The sequence below is a fragment of the Solea senegalensis genome, linkage group LG3 (genome assembly GCF_019176455.1).
Source record: "Solea senegalensis isolate Sse05_10M linkage group LG3, IFAPA_SoseM_1, whole genome shotgun sequence".
NCBI classification, from domain to species: Eukaryota; Metazoa; Chordata; class Actinopteri; order Pleuronectiformes; family Soleidae; genus Solea; species Solea senegalensis.
The window spans coordinates 14,036,895-14,051,678 of record NC_058023.1 but is presented as its reverse complement, the minus strand read 5'-3'; the positions used below and the strand labels follow the sequence as shown (position 1 = coordinate 14,051,678).

At 40.0% G+C, this 14,784-nt stretch overlaps 1 protein-coding gene across 26 annotated transcripts in view; it reads left to right on the top strand.

Moving 5' to 3' along the window:
* Positions 1 to 14,784, top strand: part of LOC122765983 (adhesion G protein-coupled receptor L3-like) — a 196,362-nt gene that overhangs the window by 67,555 nt on the left and 114,023 nt on the right. For all 26 annotated transcript variants that reach the window (XM_044020513.1, XM_044020538.1, XM_044020516.1 and 23 more), the window contains exon 4: positions 9,229 to 9,442. In XM_044020513.1, the coding sequence (XP_043876448.1) occupies positions 9,229 to 9,442 (214 nt within the window). The remainder of the gene's footprint in view (positions 1 to 9,228; positions 9,443 to 14,784) is intronic.

The following is a 14,784-nucleotide window of genomic DNA, read 5'->3' as shown; positions in this document are numbered from 1 at the left end:
TCAATAGCATTGTCCAGCCCCATGCAACAGTACACTCATGGTCCCTTCACTGAAAGCCACAGTTGTGTAATATGAGCCTTTAAGTTAAGGCAAAATTACCCTTTTATGACACAGTGCAAAACTAAATAAATACATTCCCCTTATCCTGGGTAGTGTATTTCTGTAATAGACACATGGAAATGTAATATGCATGATACAGCGAAGGTTTGGTCCTCCAGGCAAAATTAAAGCAATTTGAATAGAGTGTGTAAAGAAATTCTGATGCCCAATCATGATTTTTGCTGAGATTAAATTGCCTGCCTTGTTAACATCTATAGTGACAATGAGTCAAGTCACAAAGTAGTGGAAATCAGGCCTGTAATATTCAAATGGTTTGACATCCTGTTGTTTGAGTAACAACCCAGAACAAATTGGTTGAAAACCTGATGAGTCTGTGGGTGGTTGCGAGACTTGCTTGTAATACATGTTTTTGGGGCACTTGTGTCAATTTGCAGCAGTTTATTCCTTAACAAATAGTGATCATGATGAGTGTCTGTTTTCCAGTAACAGGTTTGCCAAATGAATGAATTGTTTTGATGATATTTAACAATTTCTTGGTGCGCTGCATCACACATTACAGCGCTGCACCTGCTCGTGTGAATCCATGTGTGGTGTGTTCCGCCAAAAATCTCACTTTCCCTCCCAGTTCATGTGTCGTCTTATGTTGTCACTTTCCAATATGCCACATGTCGATTTGTAGCGCGAGCACCGCGCACATGTTGTTTCATACATATTCAGCGCTAGATATCTCCATACAATAACTCCATATCTGATACCTGTCATTTTCAATGCAGAGGACTAGATGATCAAAGAGGATGAGCATATAGTAGTCGTGTGTCTCAGATCTAGCGAAGCCACCCAGGCTAATTTGCGCAGCGCTGCCTTGATTGCATGCATATAGAATGAGATTACTTTTCACTCTGTGGGCGGCTGAGGCATCACTTCTTTTCACATTTATTTCACAGGTTTTTGTCTCTTAACACTTAAAAAAACAGACTTTTTTTTTCACACTGTCTACTCCTTACATCCCCCACTCTTTGCTGCAAATTCCCCTTACATCAATGTGCCTTACAGATTCCCTTTCACACTTTACTGTTTTGTTGTCAGCACTTTGATGCTTACCTTTTAGATTAGCTTCAGGCCACCACGAGTCCTTCAGTGGGGGTGCACAGTAAGGGACCAACAAAATGGCATATATATATGTGTGTGTGTGTATATATATATATATATATATATATATATATATATATATATATATATATATATATATATATATATATATATATATATATATATATATATATATATATATATATATATATGATGTTTCTTGTGTCTACTGACAGGACAGGCTGGGTCACTGGTAGAGGATTGACACAAAAATGAATCAGTGCTACACCTTGCCAGAGATGCTGTAGCTCAGGGGGTGAGACAGAATAAGCAGGGGGTCTGATTTTTAAATTGCCTTTACCTCCAACAGTGTCACATTTTGAACGGGTAGGTGTTTGCACCAGATTGCTACATTCCCGTGGGACAAACAACCCCATTCAGCGCATAATGTATTGAAGTGGGCAAACGCACACACTAACACACAAGGGAGGTACGAAAGGAAGGCGGCCTTTAATCTGTTGTTGCCACCCAGCACATCGGATTGCACCATCCTTTGGGTTTTTACAGTATACAGGGCAAACGGTTTCTCCACTTCAGCGTACTGTAATCTGTACTGATTGAAATAGGTTTGAACTCTGTCTCTCAGGGATTTGTATGCATGATACGGTGTATAGATAATAGTTGTATCACCTAATGTGTGTTTGTGTGCGAGAACATTTGGATTACTTGCAATAGACCCTAATTAGGAGTCTAGTCTAGTGATACATATGAACTGTATATGTGATGACATGGCTTTACCAACACAAATGCTGCGACAAATATGAAGATATGTTTGTGTTAACCTGAAAACACAACAGAAATATGCATGAAATTATATTTTAATTCCCTCATTTAAATGAGTTTTTGTTTTTCATTATGTAAGTAAAAATGATTGCAGAGTTTTAATTAGCATTAATTCATGCCTTTTGTCCTCTGGATATTACTCTGCCGAAATGCAGGAGTATGAGGAGTAGAATTGGCTACGGTTTATATTCGAATAATCTCCGAAAACAAATAATCACAATATAATTCACAGAGTTTGGTCCTTATGAAAGGATACTTGTGATAAAGGGGAGCGCAAACACATTTTTACAAGGACAATATGAGACCTAGCCTTTGTTTCCTAGTTTCTGTATAAATGGCAAGTAATGACAAGGGCTCGTACTTAATGTCCACAACCACCAAGCAATGCATTCATATCAACAGCCAATATACAGTTTCATGTAAAACCTGTTCCTATCTTTCCACCCGTCTCTGCATGATGCTGAAATTAGAAAAATACCAGCCTGTGTCTAATTGCAGGCTTTTGCACATACAATTGATGTTTTGTAGAGTGAGGTGTTTGGGTGGTTTTGCTGTTTTCAGCTAGGCCATTTTGGATTAAGTAAAATGTTATTATCACAGACACAAACAACATAATTTTCCTAAGAAACAGACAGCTGCTTTGGTCAGATCCGGTCATGACCTGTATTCTTGTGCTGCAGTTCAGCCATGACAATTATGCCATTAGTAATAAGTAATAACAATTTTGCCTGGTCATTACAAAAGAAAAGATGTTGGTCAGAAAAATGTTTTTGCCATTGCTTTGTAATTTAATGTGACCAGGCTACAAATAGAGCTTAGTTATTGCTGTGGGTTGCAGTGGCATTGACAAATGACCACATGAAGATTTGTTTTACATTTTATAATATTGTAAAACAAAAATGTCATTTGTATTAACTGTCCCTACAGACGAGTTAAAATTTAATCAGTATGTACATTTTTTTACATTGATGTGCCATTTGTTTTATTCTCTGTATTTCCCTTTTTCTTCTACTTAATACTTCAGTTGACCTACAGTGTATTTCAGAGTTTAATGTAAGTTTAATGAATTCTACCCGTAACTTTGAAGATATAATACATTTGGATCACAGCACAAACAACACAAATATGCAGGCCATTACACCCTGAATACAGATCATGTAACCTTTTGATATATAATATAATAAGGATATATTGATTTTTGTATTATGCAGACCATCACTTATGCGATTCTACTTTAAAATAAACTCTGTTATTGAACTGTTGTTCATAATTATGCATTATTCTAAAGAGGTATCGCTAAATGAAGTGTGTCATTTTTTCCCCCCGCCATGCTACTGCACTCTGTGTATGCACTTAAGTTTTGTAGAGAAGCAGAAGATTTAAATTGATTTCTATATCTGCAACTACATTTGGTGGAAAAAATAAGTTTAGATTTTTCTTTTTTATTATTATTTCTAAAGATTCATCCCTTTTGAAATAAAATGTATCTGAAGTATGTATCTTACTTATAAATATTTGAACAAACACAAACCTGCTTTCACAAAAATAGCTACCTCAGGATGTTCTACAAAGCGCATGTGCTTTGTATTCGTGTTGATTGCCGGGTTATGCTCGTATGCTGTTGTTGTTCTTGTCTGAACACTGTACACCCTCCGTTTCCTGAAAGGTTCAGATTAGAGAGGTTGCACTGCAGTTTGTCTCGGTTCACAGTGCTAAACTTAGCCCAGCTTTTGCCTCCAGTGGGCTGTTAGGCAATTCCATCTGATGTTGTGCAATAAAAGACAAGAGGAAAAGACCCCTTTCGCCTCACACAAAGCAAAAATCAGCCTGTTGTTTCTTTTCTTTGACCTCAATTACGATCAGGGCATGTGTTACTATGGGGGCATGTTGAGTCATGTCTGCTTTGGGAGTTATGTGTGTGTGTGTGTGTGTGTATCTCCTGTGTGTTTGTGTGACAGGGATTGTGTTCATTTTAGCCTAGGAGGCAGCGTACAGTAGGTGGGGGCCAAGATGCATTAGTCTTGGCTGAGATGTTCCCTTCAATGATGCCGCCACACGTGGGTGGGTTGCAGGAAGGAGGGAGATTGAGTGGGAGGAGGGAGGAGGCAACGGAAGGAGAGGAAATGGCAAAGCGATGTCAGACATGACGGGAGCTGAACAAAGCCCAGTTCACTGTCAGGAGTCAACACCACGACAGCTGCCAGCTCCACACACTCACCTCTGGCTTGGGCCGCCTGACGAAATGCCACCATGCTGATACACTGCAGGACAGTACACATTTGCGAATGAATATGAATTTGAAAAAAAAAAAAAATGCTTTAGCGTAAGATTTGCACCCCCTTTTTTATTTCATTCAATTGAAGTAGTGATTAATTAAATGGAGGTGCCTGCTGGATAGAAAGACAGGCAATGTACTTGTATTTGTTACTCATGTGTACTCAAACATGAGGTGGTTGTCAGCTGGAACCATATCACAGTGGGAAGTTGCTGCGCTCTGCAGCTTTTTTGCATCAGCAACCAATTTATTAACTTTTATTGTGTCAATACATTGTCACACAAGGGAAGAAAGAGCGGCACAGCTCCACTCTGTCATGACTACTATCTTGTCACTTTCATATTGTCGCAGTTGCCCGTGGCTTCCCATAAAAAAAACCAAATCAAACATTCACAGATTGAGGAGGATGATTGAATAAGGTGTACTGGTTTACTATGGTCGCGCAGTATATCTGGTCCTCCCTCTGAGCTGTTTTGTTAGCACTGAGGTGCTAATTTACCCTCAGAATAAAACACATCAGTCTTTCTCCTGGTAGATTTTACAAGTACGCGGTGTGTCGCCGATTAATGTGCTCAAATGCGCGTCAGTGACTGCAAGTAGAGGCAAAACAAATGGCTCCGTCATGTGCCGCGTTGAATGGATATCTGGATCCTGTCACATTGAGTAATGCTAATTGTGCTTAGCGGCATCATTGGTCAAAGTGTCAGAAGCCATCAAGTCGATTTGAGGAGTTTGTCACGATCAGTCCTGTGGACGGCTGATGAATTCATCATCACAGAGGTGTTATCTGTCGTCGACTCGCACGCTCCAATAAGATGAGGCTTATCCCGGCTTATGTTTTCCTCAGGAACTTTTTCAAAAATGGTCTGACCACCTTGACAATGTGAAGAAGAGTGAGTGCGCCGCTTCCAAGTTTCCGCTTCTTTCCATGCGGCACAAACATTGTTTTATCGATGCAGTTAAAACTTAAACGCTCGATCTGCAGAGTTCTTTGACAGCTCAGTGCCTGGATAATTTTGCACTCCGTGTGAAAGGCTTGGAGATTTTGCCCGCCGTGGGCCATATGTAAACGCAATTTACTTGGCAGAACAATTTGCCTGAACTGTTTCTCACTTCAAGATAAATAATCCCTTATGCATTATTGACGATGCTGTACTTTTTTACCGAGTTCAGAAGACTCCCCCCCCCATCCCTTTATTGCAAAGTGACTTTTTTTTATGTTTTCCTCCACCGCAAAATATCATTTGTTGCAAACTAGGAAGTGGGTGTGACAGGATCCCATTGGTCTAATCAAATAACGGTTTCCAGATTCGTGTGCTAATTAATCACTAGCTGTGGGGGCTGTACTGTTCCAGCGAATCTCGGTTGAAAAAGAGACATTTGATCTGTTGAATCAGCTCTCTTTCCTTCTCCACCTCCTCTCCTCCATTTATCTTACATTAATTCAGTGAAGTCATTTGAGTGCAACCTACCCTCTTACGCACACACATACTCCCAAAGTTTTAGGTTAGTATCATCTGCTGTGGAAACCGAGTCTCCTCTTTAAAGAATAATATATTGGATCCTCACAAATTAATTGACTTAACATTTTTTTTCCTTTTTACTGGGAACATCTTTGGCAATTTTCCAGACTCTAGAGAGAGGGCATTTTAATTTATTGGGGAATTATCTTTGGTGTCTCAGTTTATGCACGTCAGTTGAAGTCTGAAAATGATCTTAAACCCACATTTCTCTTGTTGAGAGCTGTCACATTTTCTCAACATCTGTGTATCTAAGTGATGGAGACTCATTTAGTTGGACTCATTGTAAGGGAGTGTGGTGGCTGAACTCATTCTCCTTGACACATTTTCTCTGGGAGATGAAATGCAGTCCATCCATGTCCCCTGTTTTGTTACTAATGATGACTTTTAAATGCCATTGTTACTCTACTCTCTCTACACTCCAGTGTCCGCTGGCTCAGGGAAGGTAATGGGTCTGAGCTCCATGTCAGTGACCCAAGAATAAGCTTTAACGGCAACATTTTTCCTTCTTGTCCAATATCACTATGAACAAACCCACAATCAAAACTCCAAAGCATTTCTCCCTCAGAGTGGTTTTTAAAGCTCTGCGGGGGAGTGACATTTTCCAAATGACCATTATTCTCGCTGACCTTTCTGGTGCCCTTTTTGTTGAGTGATTGCATTTAGGAAAAAAAATTAATTTGTGAATTATGTCATTTGTTAGCATGGTGATTAAAAACAAGGCCCTGTGGCACGGAAGTAATTGAGATATCTAGCATGACCCTTACAACTTTCTCTCCGCAAACTACTACTTTTTTTCCCCCGTATTCAGCAGCACACTAGTCAGAGGAATTATCCAGGGAGAATCCGCTGGAAGAGAAATACATACTGCATATAAATGCTCCTCCAAATTGTTAGCCGGAGGAGGAGGAGGAAGTGAGATGAAGTGAGCAGAACATGTGAGATATAAGATGACAGACTTTCAATAAGAATATTTTGATTTCCAATAGCTCTGTACATGACGTTTGCAGGAAGACAACGATACATGCAAGTGGGGCAGGATGCTGATTCCTTCCACCCGAGGAATATGAGCCCTAATGAGCACAAATGTAATTACAATACTGCTGTTGACCAGCTGGTAATCTGAGACATCAATGGCGTGCATTTACTTATCTGCATTAGGGGATTGCTGGTGCTTATTTGGATGGCTTTGTGCTCACTAGAGAATGACCAATCGTGGATTTTTAAAGGCAGAATACCGAAAGTTTGGAGCACAGGAAAACAGATACCCAATTAATGGGCAGATGGTCCACTGTCCCTGGTACCAATACAAAAAGTAAGACAATTTCAGTCAATGTCATGGTTTTCTCAATAAGAGTATTCATGTTAAAATAGAGACAGAGCAATGTTTTATAAGTAATTGCAATTATAAAATCAGTATATTTCCATACTTCTCCAATATCCTAATGACTCCCCAAATTATAAACTCTTTCAACATGGTCCCAGCAGCAGCAAGCAGAAAACAGTTGTTTTGGTTATTAATCATTGATATTAGGAGGAAATCATGAGGCCTTATTGAGGACAAATAGCCATTGATTCATAATTTGAGCTAGATGTGCTACTAGCCAGTATCAACCATGGCTGTATAGAGCCTCCATGAATTGCAGTGATATGCATGTCAACAAGATGTGGAGGCATCACAGCCATTGGCCATTATTAGAGCCAGGGTTCACTTATGCCTGGAGGCTTGGTGGCACCTACACTTTGGGTGCCATCTCCCAAAATAAAAAATCCACACACGAATGTGTGAAAATCAATAAACACGAGTAAGATCGGCCTTTTCTATCTATTTTCGAGTCATCTTTTGTCATTTATTAAAGTGCACCTGCCTAAGTCATCTTATTTCCCCCTGCTTTTCTTGGCTGTTGTCTGTTTCAAAGAAATTTGGTGTGATCCAGACCAGTGCTTTTCAGGGGGTGGAATAAATCTGCCCATTAAGAGCGGGATAATTGATGGCTTTCATCACCAAATGGAAGACAATTATTCCAATATGTGACGTTTCAGTGACAAGAGTGCTTTACTGTGTTGGAGCTTGAATGGTTTATGTGACAAAATCAAATGACACGATGATGAGGGGCTTTTTGTATGTTGCTTTTGGTTTTCTCCTGTATTTATATCTGAAGTGCTATACCTGACATTTGAAAACAGAGATTCTATATGCCTTAAAAATGCAGTGCAATAACCACCTATGGCACCTGTGCCTGTATGACATATGATTTTAAGTATTGAATTCATGTTCACTTTTTGTAAAAGTATTGACAAGCTGTGTAGCTTATTTGTTTCTTCTCAAGTATAAGGTAGTTTGTTTCTGCTATGAAATTTGTTCTTAACTAACTGTCCCTGACTTTCTGCCACATAGAAGTGGGACTGATCATTTTACTTTAAACCTGAAATAACGCTTTTATTTGTTTATTTATTGCAATGTTTTATCTCTTCATGTGGGGTCAAGGCAAGAATGCAGAATGCAATGAATGAAGAATGGAGTGTCTTTCCTGATGAATATCTGTGCTGCAGCTCTCATGGCTCAGACCCTTGTCTGAAGGGATGTTTATAAAAAGAATATATAACCGCCACAGTCTTCCTACAGTCACTCAGGCCAATATTTACACATCTCGCTTCGTTTTCGCTGTAAACAAACAGTCTGTTGTGCACGTGCCTGCTGATGAACAAGACGAGGTCTCCACAGACGTACGTGGGAGTGAGTATGCCTGTGTCAAGGAGAGGGAAAACTGCAACCTGCTCAGTCCCACTTGCCCTCCTGGCCATTTTGGCTTTGCAGTATAATGAGGATTCTTGCCAAACAGACTCTCAGCTTTGGCTTGAGGCACCAATCACCTCCTGCCCTCATTCAGCTTAACTTAAGTGCTTCATGTCACCTTAAAATACAATGCATGCAGCAGCTCTTTATTTATAGATTGTCCTCTGTTTTCCCATCATGTAAATTCTTAATGAAATCCTCCGCTGTGGTTTCTTTGTCTATGCGTTTCTGTCCGTCTCTCATTTTTCATTCCTGTAAAAAAAAAAAAAAAAATGTTTGTTTTCTCACAGACAAATGCAAACACCCTGTCAACTTCCTTATATTTGATTTGTGTCAATCTCTCACTCTCTCCTTTCACAACTCCCGGCCTCTCGAGGGCCCTCCTGGTATCATTCATCCTCCCACTCCAAACAACCAACATCCTGTCCGCCCACACTCTCAGACCAGCGTGGACAGCCTCCTCTCCTATGCCTCAGTGTCAGACCTTTTGATTGCAAGCCCTTCCATCTGTTCGTGCAGAAATATACAGGGTTTTTTTTTTTGTGTGTTTTTTTTCAGAACTCCCTTTACCCAAAGTAGACAACAGGTGAATTAAAACGTTAAATACTTACATTTTATCTGTGTGTTGTCGTTTTTTTTTGCAGCATTCAGTCGAGCACCCATCCCCATGGCAGTGGTGAGAAGGGAGCTGTCGTGCGAAGGTTACCCCATCGAACTGCGCTGCCCAGGCACTGACGTCATCATGATCGAGAGCGCCAACTACGGCCGCACTGATGACAAGATCTGTGACGCAGACCCCGCACAGATGGAGAACACAAGGTGTTACCTGCCAGATGCATACAAGATCATGTCTCAAAGGTAAGAAAACATCTGCACTGTGCCTTCTTTTTCATGATTTATAAAATATTTTATAATGAAACACTTCCCATACACAGCCTCTCTTACAAGCAGCTAAATATTTTTTTCTTTATGGAATAACTAATAACTTTCAGTTTATTTCCATCTTGCAATTGAAGATACAACAACAATATCGTTTTTCTAAGTGTACAGTCACCTGATGGTAGGGCTGAAACAATTACTCGATTACTAAATTAATTGTCAACTATTTTGATCATCGATTATTCGGTTTGAGTGTTTTCGAAAGAATTAAAACCAGTTTCTGTGATTTTTCAGCTTCTTAAATGTGAATATTGTCTGGTTTCTTTGCTCCATATAACTAAGAAATAATTTTGGTTTGTGGACAAAATCAAGACATGTGAGAACATCGTCATTTCCAGGTTTGACAGACACTGATCAATAATCTACCTGATTGTATGAATTGTTGTTTTTCATTACCCCAGAATGAGCCTTTAATTTGTTTATCAGGAGCCATTTTGGACCACCACATTTTTACAGTAGCCCACAGTGGACAAACTAAACATATTTTAAGTTTTGTTGAAGGCTACATAGGTTGATTGGCCTTTTATATTGTTAAAGAAACATAAAATCTTGTCATTAAAGCCACAGTTTATGAATTAATTGGGTCAAATCTTCCAGTGAGCAACAACCTCTGCACGTCACCATGCTATTCCTGACTGCTAGTCTGACACAAATTAGTGTTCGGTCAAAATAATGTGAATACATTATTAGGCATTTGTCAAAATAAAAATGGTGCTTGATGATATTTGCTGCCAGATGTCAGGCTAGTTCTCTGAATTATGACTGTGCTATGCTATGGTCTTACTATGGCTTGGCTTTTCCAGTTTAATTGATTAGTAACGGCAAGGTATATACAAGAGTTTCAGCCTTTCAGGCAAATGCAATGCTTCGGGACAGTGTGGAGTGAATAAATGCATCATGAATTCTCAAGTCATTTGTTGACTTATTGCAGCACTCATTTTAAGTATCTTTCTTTTCTCTTCCTCTTGCCTTTGAGGTCAAAACTCCCTTGAACACAGCAAGGAATGGAATTTTTCTAAATTGCTACTTGGAGTTAACATTAGTTTATATCTCTCCATTTCCAAACCTTAACGTATGTCCATGTCTTCATATTTCAAAAGGCTCATTGTGGACTCTCAGAATACTAATGGACCTTTAGGCTATATCAAAGAACTGCTCTTGGCTTTTTAGCCCGGTTCCATAGAGTTCAGATAATCAGCAGCGTGAAAGGCAGTTGACGGTAAGAAAGAGGTAGTTTGAAACATGTTGTCAGATAACTGATGCACCCTGTAGCTCCTTTGTTCTCCAGCCGCCCACTCAGACAAAAAAATCCCTGCAGGATTGAATCAATGGATCTGCTTCTGTCAAGAACACAAAACTAACATTAAGTACTGGGGGGAAAGTATAGCTTTTTAGCTTGTGGCTAATTGATGGATCATTTGGAGCAGGGACATTTTGTCATGGGAGAGGCAGTTGCATATTGGCGTTGATAATATTAATGGAAATCAGGGTTAAACTAAGGGTGCCAAATCAGGGATCAAGTTTGAGGTAATGGTATTTGTGGCTGTAGCAACACATCTGCCCATTAGCCTATGGTGGTTAGCTCAAAAAAAAAGAAAAAAGAAAAAAGAACGCCACCCCCAACTATTTCATTGTGGAGCTGTCAAGAGCTGTTGCTAGGTACCTGTGGCTAAGCTCATTAGGGTTAAAAAGAAAATGAGAACAAAACAGAAACACAATTTGAGCAAAGAATGTCTTAAAAGACAATGTTTGAGAGAGAGCAATTTTCATTGAAATGTATAATAAACATGCTGCATCAGTGAGGGTGACGATATATGAAAAACAACACCACATGTTGGTTAATTCACTTTTGCGTACAGATTCATAGTCTGACCACCTGTGGTAGCACACCACCATTCTATAACTTGTCTGCTTTATATTTAACCAGGCCTTGTTATATGTGTTTAAACTGTATACGTTTAAAGATTTTCTCAACTCAATCACTGGAAACCAGTTTGCAGTTTTCTGATTAAAACAGTATCTTGCTTATGTTGCGGTCTAAAACGTCCCTCATCAGTGTTAATCCCTTGTAAATGACAAGCCAGAGCCAGATAAGTAAACCACTGAAATAACATATTGACAAACTGTAGGTGTTGGGTATGTCTCAGGTGTGACTCAGCGTACCTGGATATGGGGGGGATTTCTTCCATTCTTCACCGCAGATGGCATGGTGGTGGGCAGATGATGAGGGCTGCCTGGTGTCCTCCAGACATGACACGTAGAACTGAGGCCAAACAGCTCAATCATGGTCTCATCAGACCGGAGAATCTTGTCACTGTCTGAGAGTCCTTCAAAAAAAAGCTTTAAGCGATAGGAGGCTTCTTTTTGGCCACTAAAACCCCAGATTGGTAAAGTGTTTCACTAACAGTTATCCTTCTACAAGTTTCTCCAATCTCCACACAGGATATCTGGAGTGCAGCCATAGTGATCATCAAGTTGTTCGGTTTGGCTGATCAGCTCTAACAAGACTCCAAGTTGTTTCAGACTTTTATTTAGTTAATTCATTATATAATTATATAATTATAGAGGCCACTGTGCTCGCAGGGGCTGTATAGGAATAGTATAGGAATAGGTTCTTACAGAAATCAGATCTATTTGTCTGTCTGAATTGAAAAAAGGACAAAATGTACAGTATATGTTGTATACAATGCAACAGCAATAATCTCAGCATTAACACATTGGTGAATACATTTATAGTTATTTTTGCGAGAGTCTTTTCCTTTTCCTCTCTCGCCTGTGTCCACCACCTGCCTCTTCTGCGGTCACCAGTTAAGTCTTGGTGATTGGCGAGCATTGTAGTTAGCATTCAGATCTCGTCTTAAGATGAGCCAAGCGGCTGCCGGCTTAGCCCTTGTGCCAGGCTTGCATCCATCACCAGCGAACGCCCAGTCGTGTCACTGATTCTCGTGGGCTGTCGATGCACATTTAGGCAGTTCAATCCCGCTGCTCCCCCAGGCTGCTCGGAGTGCTACATTGATATTCAGCTATCAAACCCAAGCACTGTCTGTTCCAGTTTAGCCCACTCATAAAGGGTGTATACTTGGCCTCACCACCAAGGTGTTTCAAGTGAGAATGTATAGCAGAGACTACGTCAGTGACAACTCACCCCAGAGTTTGTGAGTGCCGTAATGCATCTGAAAATGCTGTGACAGGGTGAACTGAATGGCTCTCTTTCATCAGCCGTCCATTTGTGCACTACAGAATCCCCAGCCTCGGGATGAACATGTTACCTATAGGTGGTGCTGTTACAAGATTTGCTGTAATTGCTACCAAGCATTAATTTTGATAGAATTAGAGGTCATTTGCATAGTGTACATGCATACACGCTGCTGTCTGTTTTTTGATAATCATCGCTCTTCCCTCTGGAGATATTTTTGGAGATTACTCTCAGGCAGCTTTTGAATCTTCCTCTCTCGAACACATGTCCAGATCCATTTCCTCATCTCACTGTGTGAATTTGCTGGAGAGGTCTGGCACTTGTGTTATCAAACCACACTGAACCTTTTCTCATCACATCCCCGGTGTCTCTTTCCTCTCTTTTTTTGTCTTCCACTTTTTCTTTCCCCAAGGCAGCATGGCCTTCACGGTCAGTAATTACAGGCTATATCAAAGCTATATATCACCTGATATCACAGGAGACCTCAGCAGGCACCTTAAGGGACAGCTGATAGCATTGTGGCAGGCTTCTGCATGACCCCTGAAGGAGAACTCGGGAAGGAGCAAACCTTATACTCAAACAGACTCATCCAAACACTCACAAACATACTGTATCCTTGTTCTGTCTTTGTCTTTTTGTCACTGCAGTGACATCAAACTCATTATCCCAAGGTACAAAGGAGAACAAAGCATGTTTTTGTGATTTTTCACTTTGTGTTCATGCACATGACACAATCAAAGGTTAATAGACATAACAGCTTGATGACTCTCTTGAGGATGATAAAACTAAATGGATGCAGCCTTTGATTTGAACCGAATGGCCTTGTGGAAGTTGACATTTGACAACTTTCCTGCTAATGACATTAAGGTAGTAAACAAATGCCTCCGAGCCGTCATTTACTGACTGGTACACATGAGACAAATGACTCTACTCTGGTCGGATAACAAACATGTGCTGACAGAGCGACAAGGATGATTGAGGGATAAAGAGGGAAAAGCAGATGGGAAGATCCTTTGTCCTTAGCTGATGATCTTTCCCATACGTTCCAGTTCTCATTATCCTTGGCTTTTGACCTTATTTCAGAGTTGAAGGAGTTGATGAAATATTTGTTTAAGCAGGGGAGTAGGATTAAGTGAAAAATCCCCTTCGGCTCTTTGCCCATCTTCATTTAAATCCCCTTATTTCGAGCAGAATGTTAGGGGTATAGGTTCTTTGGGAAGAAAAGAAGGAAATCGGAGGTCTGTTCATTACTCGGTTTCCAAAGATACTAAAAGGTGGAAATTGAGAAGTTAAACTGTGTTATGTCATCTTCTTGGAACAAAGTGAGATGATTGATCTAGACTAGCTAAGTGGAGTGGTATATTATTAAAAGGACACAACTTTGATATTGCACAGACAGTGTCACAGTTATTGTTAAAGAGTAATTACTTTATATCTCACAATTAAGAAGAAATCTCTCTGCATTGGGGCCTTTGCACAGCAGACATGTTTTAATGGGAAAAGCACTGGTTTCACTGATCACATTAATGGTGGCATCGTGTAGCAGCATGCACCCTGAAACTGAGGAAACTAAATGGAACTCAGCCATCATTAATTTGCACCTGTTTGTCCTACGCTGACCTGTCAAAATGGCTGCTGTGCTAGTTATCAAAAATCTGAACTATCGAATCAAATGAAAGCTTACAACAAGTTGCACCATGGGAAATGCGGGATCCATTTGAAAAGCTAATGGAAATGCTATGCTAAAAGGTCAGTTTTATTATGACAGTACGTAGGCTAGTGTAGTTTCTTACTGTCTTAATGTAATCTGGAAAGGCATATGCTGCAGTTGGATGAAAAGAATAATGTTGTAAATTGTTTAATTAAGTAGACAGAAAGCAAAGCCCAAAGCCAATTTCATTCCACAAACGACGAGATGTCATATGAAATAATCCATGAGTTTAATGTTGTAATTGCAAATATCACACAGGTGCTGCTTTATATTGACATGTTGCCAGGCAGATTATTACAGGAGAAGCTCTGTCGTCTTTAATTAAATGGAACGATCCGCTATGGCTTCCACATT